Raw genomic sequence first — 24,693 nt, 5'->3', positions numbered from 1 at the left:
TGTTAGCAGACAGAGTTTATATGCTGCTGCAGCAGTTAGCTTTAGTTAAATGAATTTTTGCTTGGAACACACTTTTAATTGAAGGCATTCAGACTGAGACTTAGTGTAAGATAAGAAAGCTTAGCCTTATTGAGGAATACCAGTACCTGCTTGCCCAGGGCTCTGGATGGGTGGCCTTTGCCGCATGGCGTGGCCGCAGTGGGTCTGGGGAGGCCACCATCTTCCAGCGCATTCGGTGGAGGGGATGGCCACCTGGTGCCACCCACCTCTGGCCACATCAGCTTCTCAGGTAAGGGTGGGCAGCACCCGCAAAGCCAATCAGAGGCAGGGGCTTGGGGGCTGCGTCCAGTCTGACCATGGCCTATTTAAGGGGGCTGCTAGGTGCAGGCCACCCTCCTGACCGATTGTTGCTGGATTTTCCACCCACCCACGCAGTTCTTAGGGGTCCACCAAGTGGGGGAATGGGCAAGTTGCCTATGGATCTTGCTATGGTTTACTTGGTCACCATACCCAGGGCCAGGGAGGAAATTTCTCCTGCAAACAAACTGGCCAGCTTGCCAGTTTTCACCTACCTCATAGCAACCATCACAACTTTGGCAGCTAAGGCCTTGGACTAGATCCATAGTCACAAGGGCACTCTGCTAGAGGGGTCCATAATAGGTGATTCTGTCCAGGAGTTCACAGGGAGGCTGATGGGCCAATGCACCTTGCCCAATGGCAGCCTGTGCAGGGTTGTGGCACCCATTCCATACTGGGGAAACTCCCCAGCATAAAGTCAACCCCACCAGGTTCCTACCAGGTAGCAGATGGGCTGCCTGATGCTGGTTGGATACATACTCAACGCCTTAGCCAAATCTACTCTTTCCTGTAATAAATAAAGTTGTGGCCTAATTCAACCCAATACCAGTCTCCTGTGTTCATTCTTGTGGCCCTCCCTGCAGGGGCCATTATGCACCTGTGCCGGCAAGTACATCAGGCATAGGCAACCTTCGGCCCTCCAGATATTTTGGACTACAATTCCCATCATCCCTGACCACTGGTCCTGTTAGCTAGGGATCATGGGAGTTGTAGGCCAAAACATCTGGAGGGCCGAAGGTTGCCTATGCCTGAAGTACATTCTTGATGGGAAAGAGTTCTGTAATTCTAGCTAACTAACTAGTTGAAGAAATAAGCCGCCATGCTTGCCTTTTGTTGTCAGAAGATACACCCAAGATCAGCATAGAGGTTAAAGGTACAGAGGTAGTCTGAGAATCTGGAGGTCACTTTCTCTATTGATTTTAACCCCGTGCAATCCCTGTTCTGCAAGCTGAGTTGCAGCCAAACTTCCAATAGTACCAAGGACGGGCATCTTTGTCTCCAGTTCAATTACAGACTTAATTCTGTCACCATATGGATTAAAACACTCTTTTAAAAAACAGAAGCAGAATTTCTCAGGAGGCTGATTTCTGTAGCACACACCAAAAGCTACAGTTGTGTGGTGCAAAACTGCAGACTTGGTCCATCTAAGCTCAATATTGTCTACTCTAACTGGCAGAAGCTCTCCAAAGTATTTTCCATCTCCTACTACTAGATGACTATGGAACTCTACCTACTTACCTGGATGTCGCTGCTGCAAGTCTGAGAGACTTCTTCAATGAGACTCTCCAGCTTGTGCTGAAGCTTGCTGTTCTGGTGCACAGGGTTTCCTGCCTCATACAAAATAGGCAAAACCTGCAGGAAGAGAAAGGCTCTCATCAAGAATGGCTATTCAGTCCTTCTTTGCCACAGTAGCTTATCTGAAAGGCCATTGCTGAAGGCAGGTTGCCACCAGTAGGTTGCTGCCAAAGGGGGCTAGAGGAGGTTCATGGCTACCTTCTATATATTTAATACTTGTAAAGAAATTGTGGTATCGGTTTTATTGCATTTGTGTATTTTATTTATGTTTGTAAACTGTCCAGAGGACATTGATTTTGTCAGTCTAGGCCACACAGAATGAGGTTGAGGGCTGTGTGTGGCCCCCAAACTGCAGGTTGCCTACCTGTATCCTATGAAAATGATGCATTCTTCCTGAATTTGTAATGAAAATTTAAAAGGCATCTTCAGTCATGTCTGATATTCTGACTTTTGCCAGTGTTGCTTGGTTCGTGACACTACCACAGGAAAACACATCCAGGTTAAAAATTAACTTACAATCATGATCTGAGGCCCTTCGTCATGTGCCCCCTCCATGAGAGGTCCGGAGGGTGACAATACAAGAACGGGCCTTTTCTGCAGTGGCTCCCCATTAGTGGAATGTTCTCCCCAAGGAGGCTCACATGGTGCGATCATTATATATCTTTAGGTACTCAGCAAAACTTGGGACATGGGTGGCGCTGTGGGTAAAACCTCAGCGCCTAGGACTTGCCGATTGCATGGTCGGCGGTTCAAATCCCCGCGGCGGGGTGCGCTCCCGTCGTTCGGTCCCAGCGCCTGCCAACCTAGCAGTTTGAAAGCACCCCCGGGTGCAAGTAGATAAATAGGGACCGCTTACCAGCGGGAAGGTAAACGGCATTCCGTGTGCTGCGCTGGCTCGCCAGATGCAGCTTGTCATGCTGGCCACGTGACCCGGACGTGTCTGCGGACAGGGCTGGCTCCCGGCCTCTAGAGTGAGATGAGCGCACAACCCTAGAGTCTGTCAAGACTGGCCCGTACGGGCAGGGGTACCTTTACCTTTACTCAGCAAAAAACTTCCCTCTATAACCAGGTCTTTGACCTTTAACTATCTGTGGCCTTTTTAGAAGAGGACAGGTGTGTTTTTTAAAAAATGTATCTGCCTTTTTGACTGTAAGTTGCTTTGGGTTGTCCTGGGCAAGATAAAGTGATAACAAATTCAATTAATCCTCCTCATCATCAATTCTTAGTGGTTCATGACTGAGTTCCAAAGCAAGAAAAGTAGCAAAGGGGAGGCTTGCAGACAGGTGTTTATTGTGGGATCAGTACTCCTCATGCAAGTAAGCTGTTTTTGTAGCATGGACATGACATCACTGGCATCAAAATGCCAGCCTGCATCCCTCACTCCTGCTGATTTAATCTGGATGTGTCCTTTTAGGAGAAAATCTGGTACGTTAAAAAAAGTGTTGTGAACAACCTGTTTGCAGATTAAGCAGCTGCCTGGAAAGCACCCTTAACACACATGAAGGAGAGCTCACACTGATTGAAAGGCTTGCATCCTTGATGGTCTCCTCTGCCCACAGGATGTCTGCTTTAACTTCCACATCTTGAACAGAGCTCAGCATTTCAATGCACTTATGCACAGACTGGGATGCATCCTTCAGTGCCTAGAATAGAGAGCAAGATGTGGGGCACCACTGTACCACCAGCACAAAAGTATAGCACTCCCTAGAATTCCAGTCTCTGTTAGCTGTATTTAATTGAGTCAGTGTTGGCTCCAGGTTTTGGGGGCCCTTGGTCAGGGTGACCTCAGAGGGTCCCTCCCCTGAAAAACCCCAACTTCTCATCGGTTGCTGCTGCTGCCGATTCATGTCCCTCTGGGCCCAATTTGCAGCACTCTCCATAGAGAAAAGGAAAGGCAAGCGGAGGATGCTGCTCCTCCTTATTGCCTTTTGTTGGCCTGTACACTGGGAGAGGGCAGATGAACCAACAGCAATGGCAAGGAAGAGGAACAGAAGGATCAGTGTATTATGATATACCCCTTAAGTTGGCTATAACTCTCTTAGCACTAATCCCTGCATCTGCAATGTGACAGCACTAATTCTTGTCAGAAAGTTTACCAGGATACAATGCATGTGAAGCACTTTAATGTTCTAATGTGCAGATGCCAGCATTCTTGCCCCATTTAGATGTTTTCTGCCCTTTGACCCTCTTCTGCAGTACTTGACTTTTAAAGAGGTTGGCATGCAAGATTCCCTTATTTCAGGTTCCCTTATTTTCTTCCAATTTTAAGTTCAGTTCTCCACAAGAGTTTGGAATTTCTTTTTAAAAAACAACCCTCACAATTTTTATCAGCATTTTAGTGTGCATTTCTCCTAAGTTGCACATTTCTGTATGTAGCTTTGTTAAGGCCGCTCTGAGCCCGGCCTTGGCTGGGGAGGGCGGGGTATAAATAAAAATTATTATTATTATTATTATTATTAAATGTACACATTTTTGCAAGCAATTTCCCCTGCTATAGTTCTATTTTTATTAAGATATGCATTTTTATGCACACTACCCCCATATGCATTTTTTGTACACATTACGTGGTAGAATTGCACTGCAAAATCTGGAGAAGTGTGAATTTTGTAGGCTAGCTGCATTTCTATTTGTGCATTGTTTCAGGGTGGTGCAAATACATTTTCTTAAAAAATGTGAACAGAGCTGACTATAAAAGACGTAAAGCTATGAAGGTAGGTGAAGATCCAAGGGTTCCCACCTGTGCAGAAGAGCTGGCTGTACTGTCTGGCTGTAACCGGCATCTCTCCTTGGGCAAGGTCTCTTGAATCTGATTCCTTGCGAGGTAAGACTGTATCTGCAGCATGCAAAAGAGGCATGGCTCACATGACCCTCACTTCTATGGCCTCCCAAAGAAGTAGTTGCAATTACTCAGCAGCACTGAGTAACATATGATCAGCATACTGGAGCACATACAGCATGCTAACATTCATTCAGCACATACCTATCAGTTGAGTTCTAACTCAAGATTGATCTAGAGTGCTCCCCCATTCAGATCAGTACCCCCATTCCTATGCTTTTTACCTTGTGCACAACTTCCTCCATTTTCTCTGGATGGCTTCGATGAGCCTGGGCCACATCAGTTATGGGCAAGGGCATAGCTTTTAGAGTAAAATTCCTGAGGAACAAGCATTGTTTCATTAGATGTCCCTAGGCTACTAAGGGCTCCCAAAACAATCCACAACTGTGCATGCAGGCTATTTCCCAATTAAAGTGAAACAAGTAGATGTTGTAACAAAACTTTGCAGTAGAGTGCTCCTTATGTTCATTTCGATTCAGGTCACAGGTGATCTGAACTTCTTCACAAGAGATAATTCAGTTGTTTCTCACTGGAGCCTCCCTTTGAAGTTCCTTTATTTGAGAATGGCCACTTCCAGAACATCCCAAGCAGCTGAAATGTTATTTCTCTGGTTTTTAAAATATCATCATTTCTGATGTCTGATTTGCATTCATTTATTATAGGCTTCCTTAAACTTGGCCCTCAGATGTTTTTAGCCTACAACTCCCATGATCCCTAGCTAGGAGGACTAATGGTCAGGGATGATGGGAATTGAAGTTTCAAAACATCTGGAGGTTGAGGAAGCCTGATTTATTATTTTGTGACAAGACTGGCTTCTTGTCCTATGTAGAATGCAGAAGGGTATGCTAACCAATGGTAGCATATGGGGCTTTTTTCAGCCAGAACTCACCAGAATGCAGTTCTGGCAGCTCTCAGGTGGGCACTATTGTCATTACAAGTTAATGGTGAGTTCCGACACCTCTTTTTCAAGAAAAATACCACTGGCGGCATATATCATATAGGAAGATGAGTGAGTGAATAAACCCTTGATGTTTTGTCTGACATTATTGGGTCTTGAAATGGCATTGCCAAAGTTATTTATGGGGAAAGAGTTGGCACTTGGACTGGGATTCTCTTATTCCAAAGAAGAACAGAATTTGTCTGCAGAACCTCCAGGATGGCATCAAGAGAGCACAGCGATGAGGTACCTACCTTAGCAAGGCACGAGTAACATCAAGGAATCCACACAATGTTGTGTTGTTCCTGTCCCAAATTAACGTCCTAAGCAGATGAGAAGGGAAGACGGTTCAGTTGAAGCACACCAAGCTCCAATATATAGACAATAGAAGCATTTCTAAGTAGAATCTTTGCTTTCCTTTTTTATTTAAAGCATGTGTACCCAGCTCTAAATTTCAGAGACATAATAGAAATTAAAACTTATTTTAAAAAAAGAATCAAAAGTTTATTTAAAAACCTTTGTGTCAAGGTATCCAAAAAGTTCTGAACTCAGGAAAGCTGCATTGCATGATCCAAGCCACACATTATGTTAGCAAACCTATGGCCTCAGCCCCATATTTGCCAATGTAACAGGAAATTTAGTGACATGGAAATTAAGAAGGGAAACCTTTTCCATGCTTGCTGACACTCCCTGCAAATTCCTTTCCCACAGCTATTTCCCCTACAGCTGGTTCCACTTCAAGTTTAAGGGCCCAGCAGGGCAGAACCTTTAAATATGACCCAGAGCAAATGCACTTAGAGGGGAGAATTATCACCAGAGGGAGAATGATCAATCTTCCCTCTTTCTATCTAATTCTCCTGCAAATAGCACCCACCAACACTCACATGAACATTATGAAGGGAAGAGTCAGCCAGGAACCCTGTGTTTCCCTAGTAACATCTAATTTGTCCCTACCAAATATGCAAAATACAACCATGTGCATTTATTTCAGCCTTCCCCAACATTATGCCCTCTGTATGTTTTGGACTACAGCATATATTGGCTGGGGCTGATGGAATCTGTAATCCAAAACATGGAGGGCACTAGTTGGGGGCAGGGTGCAAAAAGTTAGAAACAGAAGCCCCACTCTATGACAACTCCTGCTCAGACCCAGGAGTGTAGATTTTTTAAACAAAAGGAACTATACCTTCACATGACACAAATGGTTATGACTCAGACTTGTTCCCCCTTTAAAGAATTAGACACTTTCCTAAAAGGGAAAAGTTCTCACGGCTGCAATAGCCAAATGAAGCCTCTGTGTTCAGAAGCAGTATTTCTTCAATTACCAGATGGTGAGGGAAAACACAGGAAATAGCTATCCTGTCTGAGGAGAAAACATAGCTCAGTGGAAGAGCATGTGTTTTGCATGGAGTATGTTACAAGCTGAATCCCTGGAATCTCCATTTAAAGGATTTCAGGTGGCAAGTGATGGGAAAGATTCTTCTTTGCCTGAGATTCTGGATAGCCACTTCCAGTCAGAGAAGCCCAGCCTTCTCCAACCTGGTGTCCTCCAGATGTTTTCAACTTCAACTCCCATCAGCCCCAGTCAGCACAACATGGGGCTGATGGGAGTTGTAGTCCACATTTTCTGGAGGGCATCAGCCTGGGATAGGCTGGAGTGGAATAGAAACAGTAATGTATGACAGGTTCACATGTGCATTTGAGCTTCTAAAGGCACCTGATTAATCACCATTAGAATAGACTACAGTGGTACCTTGGGTTACAGACGCTTCGGGTTACAGATTCCGCTAACCAAGAAATAGTACCTTGGGTTAAGAACTTTGCTTCAGGATGAGAACAGAAATTGTGCGGCGGCCGCGCGAGGCCCCATTAGCTAAAGTGGTACCTCAGGTTAAGAACAGTTTCAGGTTAAGAACGGACCTCCGGAAAGAATTAAGTTCTTAACCCGAGGTACCACTGTATTAAACTACTGGTTTTGTTTGATACTGCAAAACTGCTAGGGGCTAAACTTACTAGACTCCCCAGAGCAGCCTGCAGAGGAACAGCTACTGGAAAGGCATGCACATGGAATGGGTCTTCTTCCAAAGGAAGCCATACATTGATCTCTGTGGGCACCCTGGCTTTGCAGCACAGAACCAAGTTGCACAGGAGACACTAGACTTGACAGAGGCATGTTACTTTCCAGTCACGCAGGAAAGCACAGCAAGCCCTTGAGTTAACAAGGTATGTACTGTGACATGTCAGGTGCTTGAAAACACAAGCCTCCCTCAAAATGCATTTTTGCAGTCCCAAGCAGGCAGCATGAGCCCTCTATAGCCTGCTTTATAGATGGCCAGATTATTTGCCAGCCTATTCAGCCTTCCCAACCTTGGGTCCCCAGATGTTGCTGGAAATATAATCCCTATTCTCCTGGCCATTGGCCATGCTGACAAATAACACGTGGGCAACATTTGGTCTTTTTGGACTTGCACAGTCTTTCTAAGGTCTCAGAGAGAAGTTTTCCCATCACCTGTTAATTGATCCATTTTAACTGAAGAAACCAAGGATAGCATCTGGGATAGCATGTGCTCTTTCACTGAGCTATGGCCCCTACAATATACAGACTTACAATAATCCCTCTGTAATTAGAGATAAGGAAATGTTTCAATTTCTATTACTCATTTTTCCCAATATTAAATTCAGTTTTTCACATTTCCACATGTTCACTAATTTAAAAAAAATCTTCATCAAAATCCACCAGCATTTTAAGCGTTTATTTCTAATAATATACACATTTTTGCCACACAATTTTGCAGAATATAAGCATTTTTTGCAAAGCAATTTCCTCCTAGTAGAATGCACTTTTGTATGTGATTTTCAATAATATATACATTTGTGTGCACACTTTACCCTATTATATCCACTTTTTTACACATTACTTGGCTGGAGAACTGCATTGCAAAATTCAGAAAAGTGTGAATTTCAAAAGATGATTGTACTTTGGTTTGAATCTTGATTCAAAAGTGAAAATTAGGTAAGTTCCCCTTTAAGTGTGAACTTAATCAAATTTCTCCCCTATCCCTATCTTCAATTTACATATCCACCTACACACACCTATGCAAGTGAAAGAAATTAAGTGATCGCACCTGAGTGTTGTGTTCACTGACAAAGCTTTTGCCAGTATTTTGGCACCCACGTCTCCCATAGCATTACCACTGATATCCAGCATCACAAGACAACTGCTCCTGCTTCTCAAACCATCTAGGATAACGCTGGTTCCCAGTTTCAGGCGAGATTCTGCCACTGATAGGGATTCGACAGACTGAAATAAAATCAGGGAAGAATGTAGCAGAGACCCCAAGACGCTAATAACCATGTTGCTTGTTTGCAGAGGGCATGGAACACACAAACATAGTGCCAAGTCTATGACAAAGACCATTCAATGGACAATAGTGACTATGGACAAATAGCACATCTCTATGTGGTAAGGTTAAAATAAGTGGAAATTAGGCAGACAACAGGAAGCTCCACTGAGTTGTGAGAGCATGTACTTACCAGAAATAATGAAGGATTTCAAAGTTTGACCAAAGCATGCTAATACACAGGTATTGAACTTGTCCTTTTAGAACTCCATACTTACACAGTCATCATCTTGAGTTAGCTGAACAATTCGGTGCAAAGCATCAGCTAGGGTCTCCCTAGGAGAAAGAAGCAGAAAGCCCACTAATTTTCCTGCTCTGAATCTGATTAATATATAGGTGATTAGTGGGTTCCTGTTGTGTCACATTAGTTTACTAGATTCATAAAAAGGTAAAGGGACCCCTGACAGTTAAGTCCAGTCGCGAATGACTCTGGGGTTGCGGCGCTCATCTCGCTTTACAGGCCGAGGGAGCCAGTGTTTGTCTGCAGACAGTTTTTTCCAGGTCATGTGGCCAGCATGACCAAACCGCTTCTGGCGAAACCAGAGCAGTGAGAATACGTTATCAAGAAACTTCAACAGGTGCAAAACATTGTCACAATGTTCTTGACTGGGACTGGAATAATACCTAGATATTATGTAATCTGCATTGGCTGCCTGTGATCTTCAGTCAGCTCAATTTCAGGTGTTGCTCTTGAACTTTAACCCCCTGAAGGGCTTAAGACACTGCACTATCAAGGACTACCTTCTTCCATATATGCCTCCACATAAGCTCTGTTCAATATCTGCGGCATTGCTCTAGATGCCATTGACGAATGAAGCTTGATTGGCATCCACTAGGCATAGGGTCTAATCAATGGTGGTGACAGTTTTATGGAATATCCTTCCCAAAGAGGTTCACTGGACCGCTATGCTCTAGACCAGCAGTGAGGAACCTGCGACCCTCCAGATGTTGTTTGATTCAAACTTTGTCAGCCCCATCCAGAATGTCCCATGGCAAGTGATGATGGGAGTTGTACGCTGAAGGGTTGCAATCCCCCCATATGCTCTAGGCATTTGGTTGATTTGGCTCTGCTTTCAGAATTTTAACCTGAGTTTTTGTAGTACTGTTGGGTATGGCAACCAATTACGTTGTGTGCAGGTTTTTGGTGGTGGTGTTTTTTGCTATCCCTGCTGTTATTTTTATTAGTCTGTTCTTCTGTATTTTGCAATGCGTGGTACTATCATGTCTTTATTACTTTCAACTTATGAGTTGCTTTGGGTTTGCCTCTAGGTATGGAAATGCAGGCTCAAAACTATTAAAAGCAAGCAAATAAATTAAAAAAAATAGCTTAGGTATGTAAAAAAAATTCTTTCAACTCTGTCTCACATGTATGTATTAATACTAGTATTAAACTTTTTTTTAATTACCAACAGAGTGTTAAATGCTCACCTGGACCGGATATTAAAGTTTTTTCCTAGTGCAACATGCTTGATGGATCTGCTTCTACCGATGGCCAGCACCAGTGTCACCATGTCAGAATCAAAGCCTGCAGAAAGAGTAGCTGTGTATGCATGGGTACCTCATGGGTGCAGGTGAGGGTCCTGCAAGGCTGACTGGTCACAAGCAAGCAAGGGCCTCCACCAAAACAGATGATTAAACACTAGATTTGATATAATTCAGACACAGGAAGGTGAGGCAGGCTTGAGAAACCTTAGAAGAAACAGCACTTAGATCAGGGGGCTAATCTGTGGCCCTCCAGATGCTGTTGGACTTCCACCAACTCCAGCCAGCATGGCCAAGGGTCAGGAGTGATGGGAGTTGTAGTCCAACATCTGGAGGGCCAAAGGTTAGCTACTTTTGTTTTAGATTCCAGTAAACCAGCAAAGACCTTGATTCTAATTGGTGTGCTCTTTTGGTGTGTTTGCTCTTTTGGTGGGATATGTATCATGCCCCTTTATGGGACGTTAAAAGTGGCTGAGAACTTTTAACATACCACAAAGAAAAGACCACCCACAGATCCTAGTCTAATGCGGAGTATGTATTATTCAGATAAGCCTAGATTGGCAAGGAAGGAGACACAAAGAGCTAGAGAGCACACAGTCTCCCTCAGTCTTAGGGACAGAGGCAATCTAAGGGACTGATAGACCTACCATTGTCGGATAAATTCAACTCCTTGATTGAGCTGGCATCTGAAACAAGATCCTGGATCACCTGGGCACCTGCTGATTTCAGCTTTAATATGAAGACATTTCATACATATTCAAAAAGAGTAAGAACATAAAAAAATAAGAACAACTCTGTCAGATTAGAGCTATGTTGATTTCTTGGTTTTGATATGCTGAGGTGTCAATTTTTATTGGCAATATTTATTAAGAACATTAAATAGAGCCCTGCTGAATTAGACCAAATACCTAAATAGTCCAACATCCCATTTCTCATGGTGGTCAACCACATGCATGCCTCTGAGAAACCCACAAGCAGGGCAACAGCACTCTTCCACTGTTGATTCCCAGCAACTGGTATTCATGCCACCTCTGATATAGTCATCAAGTCTAGTAAGCCAAAATGGCTACATTTACTTTTTGTATGAGTTGGAAAATACTGGATTTAGCCATTCAACAGTGGAAACCTAAGCTAGAGAAAGAGAACCTTAAACCACATGAATCTAGTGAATTATTATCCAAGGAAACAGTACTTTCAGCTGCTAGGTAAAGCCACCCACTTTGGCTGCTACTGAATTTTTACCTAGTGCATCACCTAAAATGGTATTTCCACCTTGGTTAATATTAAATCTGATTCATAAGAAATGAACTCAGATAACTAACACAAACTTCATATCATCTGCCCCTTTGCCTACATGTTCTTCAAACTTCTCTAGCAACTTTTATTAGGTACACTTTTTTGGGGAGGGGTGTCCCTTCTTACCTCACAGCCACTGAGGTCCAGGTGCAGACCACTCAGTTGGTGGTTATATGCCAAGGCCTGCAGCAAAGCTCTGTAACAAACCAGAAAGGAAACAAGGGTAGGGAGCCACTGGCGGAGGAAGAGGCGTGCGGGGGGAACGCACCGCCCCCGGCAGCATGATCCTGGTAGGGTGCCATCATGGCTTCCCCCTGCCTGCGCTGGGTGCCCCGCCCCTGCCTGCTCTCCGCCCCCCAGTGCCAGAGCATGAAGCTCCGCCACTGTAGGGAGTAGCTCTAACTGCCAGGTGTCATTGGTGGAACCTGGTTCTGCATCTTCTCCCCCCTCCACTATAGATTTGACTCCATCCCAAAATGCTTAATTTAATCCCTAATAGCTCACCACTTTGCTTCTTTGAACCCAAAAAGGATAAGAATTACTTTGTGTTGGATCAGATTAAAAGTTCAGCTAGTCCAGCATTGTACAACAGCCACCCTCTGCTGTTGCCTTCCAGCAAGCTGGTATTCAGTGATAGGCTGCCTCTAACCATGGAGATTCCGAACAAACACCATGGATTTGTCTCCTTCTCAATGGATTTGTCACCCCCCCATGCATTCTGTGGCAAATCCATAAATTAATGTGTGTGTTACGGAATTCATCTTGATTATGCCTCATTCCTTCATGCCCACTCAGCTAAGAAATAGTCAAGTATACCTTTCTGTGCCTGCCCAGCAATTTTTCTTCTTTTGATATTATTATTAGTTACCTTCTCATATTTACTTGCTCGTATCGGCTGCATTCAGATGAAACACTAACCCACAGTTTAGTGTTATGAGAATGAGCCTAACCTCCTCCAGAGCTTGTGTACTCCTCTCCTCTCCTCTTGCAGTGCAGCTGTAAAGGAGGACATTGGAAGTTTTATTTCCAATTACTTCAGAACCCTAAACTGTGGTTAATTTTAACTATGGTTGGTTGAAAAAAGCCAGCTTCATAAGCTATGGTTGGTGTGAAGTTGGGTTTTTTTCTCCAAACAAGCCAAAAAAGATTAGCCACAGTTAGTTTGATTTAGATGGCATGACATCTGTGTCATCAAAAATGGAAGTGAAAGCTTCTGAATTCCTTGCAGCTACACCAGAGAATGAGAGGGGAAGAGAGTGTAAGCCTGGAGAATGTATTGGTGTATTCCCATCACAATAATTTGCTGTTCATCAGGACATCCAAACACAGCCATTAATTTGCTGTGCATGAGGTTATTTTCATCCTTATAGTAGTTTTTCAATATAGATCTCTCATTTACAAACGAGGAACCAAAGCTGGAAGAACAGTTAATTACACAAGACTACAACAACCTATGGCAGATATGGGACTTGAATCCAAATCACATTCAATATTGTCTCTCTCTCCTCCTCCCCCAATGGGAGCCAGCTAAAAACAACTATTTACCCCTCACCTCAAAGCCTCTGTTGGTAACTTGGTTCCAGCCAACGAAACATGTTGGAGAGCAGAGGCTTTGCCGAAGAAATTGCTGATTCCAACAGGAACATCACTGTTCTTTCTGAAAAGAAGTGCAGTAACTTAAGTTCTATGGGCAGGTATCAGGACCCACAGACCCCTGGAACTGGATCAGAAAATACCTCCTCACTAGAGGAGGATGAAGGGAAGGGACATAGCTCAGTGGCAGAACAGCTGCTTTGCATGCAGAAAGCCCTGTATTCAATCCTCAGCACTGCCAGGTAGGGCTGAAAAGGTTCCCTGTCCGATAACCTGGAGAAAACAGCATAGACAATACTGAACTAGCTAAACCAATGGTCTGACTCTGTATAAAGCAGCTTCCTATGTTCCTATGATGTCACCATGAATCCCAGGACCAAGGGAGACAAGGAACCCAAAAGGAACACTAACACTCATACCACCTCCACAATATTCCATCCAGGGTAACTGCAGACTTGTGAGACCTGATATGGCCTAACTGGACTCATCCCTTAACTCTGGACCCTCCATGGGGTCCTAAGGAACAGTAAAGGCAGAAAGTCCAAAATGAAGCTTAGTCCTGATGCTACTGTGCTCACTTGGCTGAACAAGGCATCCCATGTCAAAAGAGGAAAAACAGTCAGGGTCATGATCCCATTACCACCCCAGGAAGGATGGGACAAGCAGGCTGAGTAATTAAACCCTCTGCTGCTAGCTGGAAGACCTGTTCATAGCAAAGCACTATTCTGCTCAGCTCTTTTTCCTGGCTCAGGACTAGGTCCTCTGACTGTCTGCACTGCTGGACAGCTCCCCTGCCTGGCTCAGACAGCTGAAATGAGACAACCAGCTTCCCTAATCACAGGGCATCCCCTTAAAAGTAGGTGATTGTCAGAGGAGACTTGGGTAAACTGTCCCAGGACCTTAGGGGAGGCTGAACCCACTGCACCACAAAATCTTCATAGTCAAAAGCTTGATTTGGAAATGTAATCCTCTGCCAAGATCTTGCAACCAAAATCATGAGAATGTACAGGATTGTCACTCAACACAAGAACAGCACCTAAACTTGAATTCAGGAGCAATGCAGATTCTTTATGTGGAGCAGGAGCCAAGTCAGGTTTAGACATCTGGACTAGGCTATCAGGAAGTACCGTAAGTCATTACTCTAGAAACCCACTGAACAAAAGAGCTTCACATGCATATTTCTAGGCTCTTGCCCAAAATCACAATGGTTTATGGATTTTTTTAAAAGCTCAGTTTAAAAGCTCTACCAACTTTTATACCATGTTGTCTTCTTGTACACCAATTTGAGGTTTTATGGTACATAAATCCAGTGAAATAAATAAATGAAATAAAACTGCAGGCTGGCATAATATGCTACTGCTCCCAAGTAGCCTGCCAGAAAGGTGCAGGGAAAGCACACCAAGCTCTTACTTGTGTGTATAAACGTTCTTGGATAAGTTCAGGTGGATTAGGCTTTCACAGCAACCAGCACCCAAGGCATCAAAAAGCTGGGGACAGAGGAGGAAAAGGTAATGGACAACTACAGAAAACAAAACAAAAAAAGCTCATGGTCACCTGTGGAATTCTGAGAGTGCCACTGGGTTCCATAAAAAGTTTTATATTTTGGATTTAACTACTGACTCAGGCTATGGTCACATGCTATACCTTTAAAGCACATTTGAAGCACATTCTTCCCCTCAAATAATTATTGGCACCATGGTTTACCTCTCACAGACTTACAATTCTCAACAACCCTTAAAAAACTACAGTGCCTAGAATTCTTTGAATTGGGAAATGTGCTATGAATATGCTTTAAAAATATATTATGCATGTAGCCTCAGTCATTTTGGCTGAGGGTTTTATATTGCTGTTTTATGAAATTGTAGGTTTTGAATGTTGTAAGCTGTCCAGAGTGATAGTATCGATTTTGTTTATTTTTGCAACAGAAGGGCAGGATATCAATGTTTTAACAAACAAAATAACTAGCAAACTCCATTTTCAAATAGAAACAGCCACTGCCAGTGAGAGTAGTCAGTACTTGGTTAAATGGACTAAAGGTCTGACTCATTTTAAAGGAACTTCACTCGTGACAGCACAATAATACAGGGTCCTCATTCCGGGAAAATGACATGGTACAACATGCTTAAGAGTAAGAAATAGCAGCAGCTGCCAGGTGCTCACCACATCCAAAGCGCAGGCTGTCCCAGAGAGGTCAAGGTGACCTAAAACATTTGGCTGACTCAGGAAAGAAAACAAGCCCTGAAAGGGGAGAGAGAAAGAAAGAGAGAGAGAGAGAGAGAGAGAGAGAGAGAGAGAGAGAAGACTTACATGTTGAGAAAGAAAATTGCAATGCGGCTGTTGTAAGACAGCAAGGTTCACCGCAAGCATTTCTTTAATGTACTCTAGAGCTGCCTTTGAAAACTATCCAGAAGCTCCAACAGGCCTAAATGCCACTGCTAAACTAATATCTGGAGCTTTTTAGATAGAACATGACTCAGTTCCTTATTTAAAAGCATTTATAAGCTGCTTAATATTTCAGAAAAATCTAAATGGTGTATAATCTAACAAACAATATACTGTATCATTAAAACTAAACTCAATAAAACTTAAATGTAAAAAACAAATGAAAGTGTATAAAAGTGAATAGAACAAAAATGTCTTCATTGTTTACCTCTATGCTTCTGGGCTGTTCACCTTTAAAGCCCTGAATCACCAGCAAAAGTGACCCCTTGAGCCACTTAAACTATCCAATGACTTTGCCTGGTGATGAGACAACTTAAAGCTTGTGAACTAACACAGAATATTTTAGCAGCAACAGGTCTTGTGGGACTAGACAGCAAGATAAGTTAAGTTTTGGGAAGAGAAGGTGAAAGGCCCAGAAAACTCTTCCTGTAAAGAGACAACTGCTCCAGAACAGCATTGTTGACTCTGTTATTTCATTAGCTTCTGCAGAAATGCAAAAGCAAATGAAACCTAGATGCATTGATCTTTAAATACTGTAATTCCAAAACAGAAACATTGGGCCTGAGGAGCAAACTTTGAGTCCCTGTCTGTGTCTGAAACAGGAGGCGAAACACATCTGCTACACAGTTTCCAGGGGCCATGAATACTCACATCTGCACCTTCAGTGGCCAGGCTCCCTGGGTTCCCAGAAAGGTCCAAGTGGTACAGAGTAGTTCTGTATAGTCTATTGGAGCCCAGAGATTGGCAAAGGGCCAACATTCCTGGCAGGCAAGAGAAATCACAGGGAGAGGTTAAGGATGCAAGTGCCAAGTTACACAGAGGAAGGTGGAGGGCAACTGTTTCATTTGCAAGGTTGGCCTTGCTTAGCTCAGATTCTGACACTGACTGGGGAAATTTGGTATGTACAGAGAACTAAATCCTTACCTGAAATGAGAAAGCATTCCCTCAGCTAGATAAGCACAGTTGCATGATATGCTCCAATGCAATTCATAGATTTGTTAACTATCAACAACTGGTACATGCAGGTCTTCCATCCAGTGACCCTGTTACAGGGCTGGCTCTACCATTAGGTAGAGTGAGGTGGCTACCTCACCTCAGCCAACTGATTTTTGATGTCATGAAAGGTCAGCAACTTCTTACTTTAAGTTGGAATTATTGTATTTTCCCTCCCGGTAAGAGGCATTTAAGGGATTTTCTGCCACAAGTGGTCAGTCTTGGCTCCTATACACTTTTACTTGGCTGTACCCATGGAGCATGCTGTTTTTGTTCCATCTCAGGTAAAAATGTTATTGAGCTGGTCCCAGTGCCATTAAAGAACAGAAATTGTCCGGTTGGTTTTTTTAATTCATCAGCTTGTTTAACTATACCAAGGCTCTGGGGGTGTCGTGCTGGATTTTTTAATTTACATTTTGCTTTGCCCAGCCCTGGATCCATGCAGTGAAGAAAACAGGCAATGTATATTTATTTTATTAAAAACCAGTATTTAATAGAACTAATAAAACATTAATATGGAAGAATGAAGGCAAAAAATCTAATCACTGCAATAAATCTCACAGCAAGATAACATTAATAATGACACTACAATAAAGATACTATAAATAGATACCACGGATGAAGATTTAGATTTCAGTTCTCTCTGATGTGCTAATGCCATCCTAATACAGCATCCTGAAACAGTACCACTACCCCAAGCTCTTCAACCACGGACTAACTATTTCCCCCTGTACCTTTTGGAGTCAAGGAGGTCCTAGCAAAGTTCAAGCTTTGGAAGCCCTTGATGCTTTGCTCTAAGTTCTGGCTCAGAGCAATTATACCTAAAGAGAGAACAGAACCCTTGAGTAGACATAGAATGCAATTGTACTGCCATGTACCAGTACTTCAGTGGTGCTTCTAGGCAGGCAGTTCCTAGTATCACCCAAGAATTATTCTACCATAGTAAACTACAAGTGGCATTGCAACAATCAACTTTCCACACAACTTGGGTGGTGGTGGGGGTATTGTAATTTTTCTGTATACATCCTGCTATGCTTCATCCACATAGATGGGCCAGAAAATAACCCATCATTTTTTTCACATAGTTTTTTCCCCCTTATCAATAATTTAATTTGCACCATGGTATTTGTTCATTTAAGAGTAATTACCTGCGAGATGTCATGATTTGTTTTAAAAAAGGTATTGATATACAGATGTTCCAGATGGCTCTTAGACAAAGTTTTTAGATCAGAAGTATTTTAAATTGGGGGGGGCAGCACATTGATAAAATGGTGGCAACTAGTAAGGCAGTGGGGAGTTTTAGAAAAATACTCTTTTATTTAAGATTGCTTCCTCAGCTTGGGCCCTCAGGATACTGTCAGCCTACAACTCCTGTTATCCCTTAACGTTGGCCATGCTGGCTGGGACTGATGGGAGTTTTAGTTATATATAAAAATAGGATATTAGCATTTTAGTGCTAACTAAAAGAACAATTATAAATAAAGACGAACAGTGACAATATGATGACCACTTGAAAAGTAATAGTCAAAGTTTGCCAAGTGGGGGGAAAGTCTACCTGCCCAATGTATCAATGCACATTTTGCACCCATGCCACTTGGAAATACTGAAAAAGAAGCACAAAAGCAATCTAGACTTGGAGAAATTCTACAAAAGATGGAAGCAGCACTAGGAAAAGACAGGACTATATAACAATTGGGTGATGATATCGTGATGCAAATTTCCCCCAAGGTGAATGAATGACATGCAGCAATTACACACTAAATGCTATTTGTTTAACAAATTCACTCCTGTTCCCCAAGTTAATCTTACTGCTTAAGCCAGTGTGGGCCAGAGCTAAGCTTGGACCAACATTCAAATCCAACCTCTTCTTCTTCAGTGTAGGAATTTAAGGAGGAGACAGGGGACTCCCCTGAGAAGGAGGCTTGTTCACCAACACAGGAGCCCGATATGTGGAGAAACGTGACTCAAAGAAGTAGGAGGCCCAGGGTTCGCTCTGATTGTCTAGAAATACACAATCGCTTTGAGGTCCTCTCCCCTAGCATGGAAGACGAAGAGCAGACTCCATTTGAGGATCTCTCCCTCATTACAGTCGATCACGTATATGAAGATGAGCAGCAAAGTCAGTCCTCAGGGAATGTGCAGGCGACCTTGGAACGGACCGCTCACGGAAGAACCCTGACCAAACCTAAGAGAAGGCGTGTAGTGGTGATAGGGGATTCCTTACTGAGGGGAACAGAAGCAGTGATCTGTGGGCCTGACAAGATGTCTCGGGAAGTGTGCTGTCTCCCCGGGGCTAAGATCCAAGATGTAACTGAACGACTGCAAGGAATCATAAAACCCACTGACAAATACCCCTTCCTCTTGGTTCATGTGGGAACCAATGACACTGCAAGCAATAGCCTCCAGAAGATCAAAAGAGACTACGAGGCTCTGGGCAGGAAATTGAAGCAATTAAATGCACAAATCGTCATCTCATCTGTCCTCCCAGTTGAACGACGTGGCCCAGGGAGAGAGAGGAAAATAGTGGAAGTAAACAGCTGGCTTCGCAAATGGTGTAAACAGGAACGGTTTGGATTCTTAGATCACGGACTGCAGTTTCTTGAGGATGGACTTCTGGCAAGCGATGGGCTGCACCTCACAACGGTTGGGAGGAATGTTTTTGCCAAAAAACTCAGAAACCTCATCAGGAGGGCTTTAAACTGACTAATGTGGGGGAGGGAGACAGTGCTCCTGAAGGTAGGAGTCTATTAATTGATGAAGATGATCATCCAAATGTCATAGACCAAATGGAGCAAACAGCAAGCAGACCTAGTGGTGGGAGGAAAAAATCCTTAAATAAGAGACACGGGGGAATGACTAATGGACTTCAATGTCTGTACACTAATGCACAAAGCATGGGAAATAAACAAGATGAGCTTGAGCTCTTGGTACAGCAAACTAAATATGACATAATAGGCATCACTGAAACCTGGTGGGATAAGTCCCACGATTGGAATGTAAAAATGGAGGGATACAATCTATTTCAGAGAAACAGACCAGACAAGAAAGGAGGAGGAGTGGCGTTATATGTCAGGGATGTGTATACCTGTGAAGAGATCCAAGATTTAGAACCTCAAAGCCAAAGTGAGAGCATTTGGGTCAAAATTAAGGGAGAGAAGAATAATAGTGACCTCATTGTGGGAGTTTACTACAGATCCCCAAGCCAAACGGAGGACATAGATGATGCCTTCCTGGAACAGATGGCCAAGCATGCAAAAGGAAGGGAGATAGTAGTAATGGGGGACTTCAATTACCCAGATATTTGTTGGATGTCAAACTCAGCCAAGAGCATAAGGTCAAACAGATTCCTCACTGGCCTTGCAGACAACTTCATTGTCCAGAAAGTGGGAGAAGCAACAAGAGGAACAGCCATTTTAGATCTGGTCCTAACCAATGTCGATGACCTGGTTAATGGGGTAGAAGTGGAAGGATCATTAGGCGCAAGTGATCATGCTCTTCTGAAGTTTACTATACAACGGAAAGGAGCAGCCAAGCATACTAGGACTCAATTTCTTGACTTTAAGAAAGCCGACTTCATAAAACTTAGGGAAGTGCTGGGTGAGATCCCATGGACAGTAATACTAAAAGGAAAGGGAGTTCATGATGGCTGGGAGTTTGTTAAGAGGGAGATAGTAAAAGCACAACTTCAGGCAATACCAATGAGACGGAAACATGGAAGGTGCCTAAAGAAGCCAGGGTGGCTATCTAAAGAACTTTTAACTGAGTTAAGATTAAAAAAGGATGTGTACAAAAAATGGAAAAGGGGGGAAACCACCAAAGAGGAATTCAAACAAATAGCCAGCACGTGTAGACACAAAGTCAGAAAAGCTAAAGCACAGAATGAACTCAGGCTTGCTAGAGAGGTTAAAAGCAACAAAAAAGGCTTCTATGGGTATGTTCGTAGCAAAAGGAAGAACAAAGAAACAGTGGGGTCACTCAGAGGAGAAGATGGTGAAATGCAAACAGGGGACACAGAAAGGGCTGAACTCCTCAATGCCTTCTTTGCCTCAGTCTTCTCCGATAAAGAAAACAATGCCCGACCTGAAGAATTTGGAGGAAATGATTCAGCAGAGGAAACACAGCCCAGAATAACTAAGGAGATAGTACAAGAATACTTGGCTAGTTTAGATGTATTCAAGTCTCCAGGGCCAGATGAACTGCATCCAAGAGTATTAAAAGAACTGGCAGATGTGATCTCAGAACCACTGGCAGTCATCTTTGAGAATTCCTGGAGAACAGGCGAAGTCCCGGCAGACTGGAGGAGGGCAAATGTTGTCCCTATTTTCAAAAAGGGGAAAAGAGAGGACCCAAATAATTACCGCCCAGTCAGTCTAACATCAATACCAGGGAAGATTCTGGAGCAGATCATTAAGCAAACAATCTGTGAGCACCTAGAAAGGAATGCTGTGATCACCAATAGTCAGCATGGATTTCTGAAAAATAAATCATGTCAGACTAACCTGATCTCATTTTTTGACAGAATTACAAGCCTGGTAGATGAAGGGAACGCAGTGGATGTAGTCTACCTTGATTTCAGCAAGGCATTTGACAAGGTGCCCCATGATATTCTTGTAAAGAAGCTGGTAAAATGCGGTCTTGACTATGCTACCACTCAGTGGATTTGTAACTGGCTGACTGACCGGACCCAAAGGGTGCTCATCAATGGTTCCTCTTCATCCTGGAGAAGAGTGACTAGTGGGGTGCCACAGGGTTCTGTCTTGGGCCCGGTCTTATTCAACATCTTTATCAACGACTTGGATGATGGACTCAAGGGCATCCTGATCAAATTTGCAGATGACACCAAACTGGGAGGGGTGGCTAACACCCCAGAAGACAGGATCACACTTCAAAACGACCTTGACAGATTAGAGAACTGGGCCAAAACAAACAAGATGAATTTTAACAGGGAGAAATGTAAAGTATTGCACTTGGGCAAAAAAAATGAGAGGCACAAATACAAGATGGGTGACACCTGGCTTGAGAGCAGTACATGTGAAAAGGATCTAGGAGTCTTGGTTGACCACAAACTTAACATGAGCCAACAGTGTGACGCGGCAGCTAAAAAAGCCAATGCAATTCTGGGCTGCATCAATAGGAGTATAGCATCTAGATCAAGGGAAGTAATAGTGCCACTGTATTCTGCTCTGGTCAGACCTCACCTGGAGTACTGTGTCCAGTTCTGGGCACCCCAGTTCAAGAAGGACACTGACAAACTAGAACGTGTACAGAGGAGGGCAACCAAAATGGTCAAAGGCCTGGAAACAATGCCTTATGAGGATCGGCTAAGGGAGCTGGGCATGTTTAGCCTGGAGAAGAGGAGGTTAAGGGGTGATATGATAGCCATGTTCAAATATATAAAAGGATGTCACATAGAGGAGGGAGAAAGGTTGTTTTCTGCTGCTCCAGAGAAGTGGACACGGAGCAATGGATCCAAACTACAAGAAAGAAGATTCCACCTAAACATTAGGAAGAACTTCCTGACAGTAAGAGCTGTTCGACAGTGGAATTTGCTGCCAAGGAGTGTGGTGGAGTCTCCTTCTTTGGAGGTCTTTAAGCAGAGGCTTGACAACCATATGTCAGGAGTGCTCTGATGGTGTTTCCTGCTTGGCAGGGGGTTGGACTCGATGACCCTTGTGGTCTCTTCCAACTCTATGATTCTAAGACAAATTTCTCAGCCTTAGCTCCCCATTGGTAAAGGGAGACTGATGGTCACCTACCTCATAGGGCTACTGTAAGGTCAAACACACACAGTAAAGATGGTGAATCACTTAACAAATTAAAAGACCATATTTATAACAGCTGAAGCACTCAAACTAATTGAAGACTTGGAAAGGTCTCTTTTCTCTCAGTTCTTGAGGGCAGAGAATGCAACTTTAGTAAATGAAGTTCTAAAGGCAGAAACAAATGAGATTCTCTATACCTAGGTAAGTGCAGAAGGATTTAGCCAGAAAATAGAGCAACCAAGTAAATAGTTAAGACAGTCAGTGGTGGAGCTTTATGCTCCGTCACCGGGCGGGGCTGGAGAGGTGGGGGCGGGGCTGGCGCGCGTCCTGGGGGTGGGGTGCACTGCCCGCAGGGGTGTGACACACGTCCTGGGGGCAGGGCGCCTAGCGTGGGTGGGGGGGGCAGCCATGATGGCACCCTACAGGGATCGTGCTGCCGGGGGTGGTGCACTCCCCCCCCCGCACTGCTCTTCCTCCGCCAGTGAAGACAGTGAACCAAGTTTATTATTATGGCAAGAACACACAGGTCACTACTATGCAATATTGGCCAAGTGATCAGAAATTGCACTACCTCGGTCCTCAAGCAGGTTTCCAGAAAGATTAAGCATGTTTAAGGTATTGTTTGGATTACTGTGAAGCACCTGGGCCATCCGGTGAGCAAAATCACTGCAAGGGAAAAAGATTTCACACAGTCACAATAAGCCCACAGATGAAAATAATAGTGACTCACACATTTTGACTTCCCTTCATGCCAACCAAACATCTGTGGTCACTAAGAACTTGCTCCTCTCCCAAGGGTTGATACCTTGTTCCTGATTTTGTGCTGCGCATCCAAAGCACAGGGCAAGATCAGGAACAATTCCTTATTCTCCTCTCAACTCCAGCCATGGAGCATGAGATGGAGAACTCATCATTGGAAACACACTGCATGGAAGCAAGTCCCAGCCTGAAGGAAGTCCCAGCTCTATTTTGGTTCTGTGTTGCTAAGGTCTCCTCCTGACCTTGAGACTGGGGAGGGGAACCATCCCTTTAGATATGTTGAGTGGAGCACAATGGTGAGGATGATCCATGACGCCCACTTCAGTTCCAAGATTTGGGGGCAACCTGGTAGCATCCAATACTTGCCAGAGGTTGGTGGAACACTCAACATTATGACCAAAATATGAACTTCCGGACCTGCCTACTGACTGGTGCATGGTTTGCAAAGTTAGCCCAGACTTAAGGTCAAAGTCATTCTGACTGAAAATGTTCTGGTGGGATGCCCATGAGGATCTTTTTAAACTCCTACTCAAGTCTTCTTGAGTCTTTCTCTTGGTAGAAACAGAAGGTCAGAGAAGATCAGAAACAGTTCTGGTTACCACAACAGGAGGCATGGAGACATTTAAGTGGCAGAGCTAAGAACTCATGCTCTACTCCCAACACATTCCTATTCATAGCTTTAAGTATTCATTTTTCCAGTCTGTATACTGTACAAGCTTGTTGGTGTGTGTGCTTCACTGCCACTTTGTGTGTGACTGGCACAATGCGGTCCATCTTCCACGGGATTTTGCAGTGCCTTCTGGATCTTTTAAATCACAACTGTGTATGACCATGCTGGCTGGAGTTGCAGTCCAAAACATATGGAGGGCACCTGGTTGGTGAAGACTGGTTTATGACATGCATTTAAACTCATTTCATTAATCAACTACGATTCCATAACATCCCTAATTCTTTTGCTGGACATTTTGCTCAATCCTAAATAACTGGTCTGATCATTGCCACAGCATGCTGATATATTATGAAGCTGTTTGTTGCATGATGTTAAAAAAAGTGTACCTGTTGTCATGCAGTGTCCCACTCCCAACAGCAACCACCATTTATTATGAATTCACAATATATTCATAATGAAACCTCCACTTTTTCTGCTTACAACTTCAAGCCACAGTTTTCCAACACCAGCTCTTCCAGAGTCACTGATTTGCTGAGAACATGGAGAATCTGATCCAGAATATCCAAATTCTAGGGCAGAATAAAATATACTGTGAAGCCCTGCTAGGGAAGGTTCAGGAAGACATTTTACTTTTGACATATGAAAGAGGCAGAGGCAGCTATTATCAAAGAACTTGTAAATAATTATTGGGGGGGGGAATAACAGACATTATATTAATCACTAACCCCTATAACATATTAACAACTAGCAGAAAATTGTGGGACTAAAAATGGAAAAGTCTCTTTTCTATATTCTGATTTTCTCTCCACCCTACTCTGAAAACTCATCTTCTCACACGGAGGTTGTGTTCCGAGTGCCCCTGCTAAATT

The 24,693-nt window shown here is 43.6% G+C and overlaps 1 protein-coding gene across 4 annotated transcripts in view; it reads right to left on the bottom strand.

Annotated features, from left to right (window-relative positions):
- Window positions 1-24,693, bottom strand: part of CARMIL2 (capping protein regulator and myosin 1 linker 2) — a 69,118-nt gene that overhangs the window by 27,658 nt on the left and 16,767 nt on the right. For all 4 annotated transcript variants that reach the window (XM_083452411.1, XM_083452410.1, XM_083452413.1 and 1 more), the window contains 17 exons: window positions 24,305-24,393; window positions 22,967-23,061; window positions 17,368-17,454; window positions 16,292-16,401; window positions 15,359-15,436; window positions 14,609-14,685; window positions 13,158-13,262; window positions 11,732-11,801; window positions 10,957-11,038; window positions 10,256-10,352; window positions 9,046-9,103; window positions 8,552-8,727; window positions 5,681-5,749; window positions 4,714-4,807; window positions 4,391-4,486; window positions 3,168-3,296; window positions 1,597-1,710 (listed from right to left, as the gene is read on the bottom strand). In XM_083452411.1, coding sequence (XP_083308537.1) covers window positions 1,597-1,710; window positions 3,168-3,296; window positions 4,391-4,486; window positions 4,714-4,807; window positions 5,681-5,749; window positions 8,552-8,727; window positions 9,046-9,103; window positions 10,256-10,352; window positions 10,957-11,038; window positions 11,732-11,801; window positions 13,158-13,262; window positions 14,609-14,685; window positions 15,359-15,436; window positions 16,292-16,401; window positions 17,368-17,454; window positions 22,967-23,061; window positions 24,305-24,393 — 1,626 coding nt within the window. The remainder of the gene's footprint in view (window positions 1-1,596; window positions 1,711-3,167; window positions 3,297-4,390; window positions 4,487-4,713; window positions 4,808-5,680; window positions 5,750-8,551; window positions 8,728-9,045; window positions 9,104-10,255; window positions 10,353-10,956; window positions 11,039-11,731; window positions 11,802-13,157; window positions 13,263-14,608; window positions 14,686-15,358; window positions 15,437-16,291; window positions 16,402-17,367; window positions 17,455-22,966; window positions 23,062-24,304; window positions 24,394-24,693) is intronic.

The sequence above is a fragment of the Podarcis tiliguerta genome, assembly GCF_965153285.1.
Source record: "Podarcis tiliguerta genome assembly, chromosome: 8".
NCBI lineage: Eukaryota > Metazoa > Chordata > Lepidosauria > Squamata > Lacertidae > Podarcis > Podarcis tiliguerta.
This window is presented reverse-complemented; position numbering and strand designations above follow the sequence as displayed.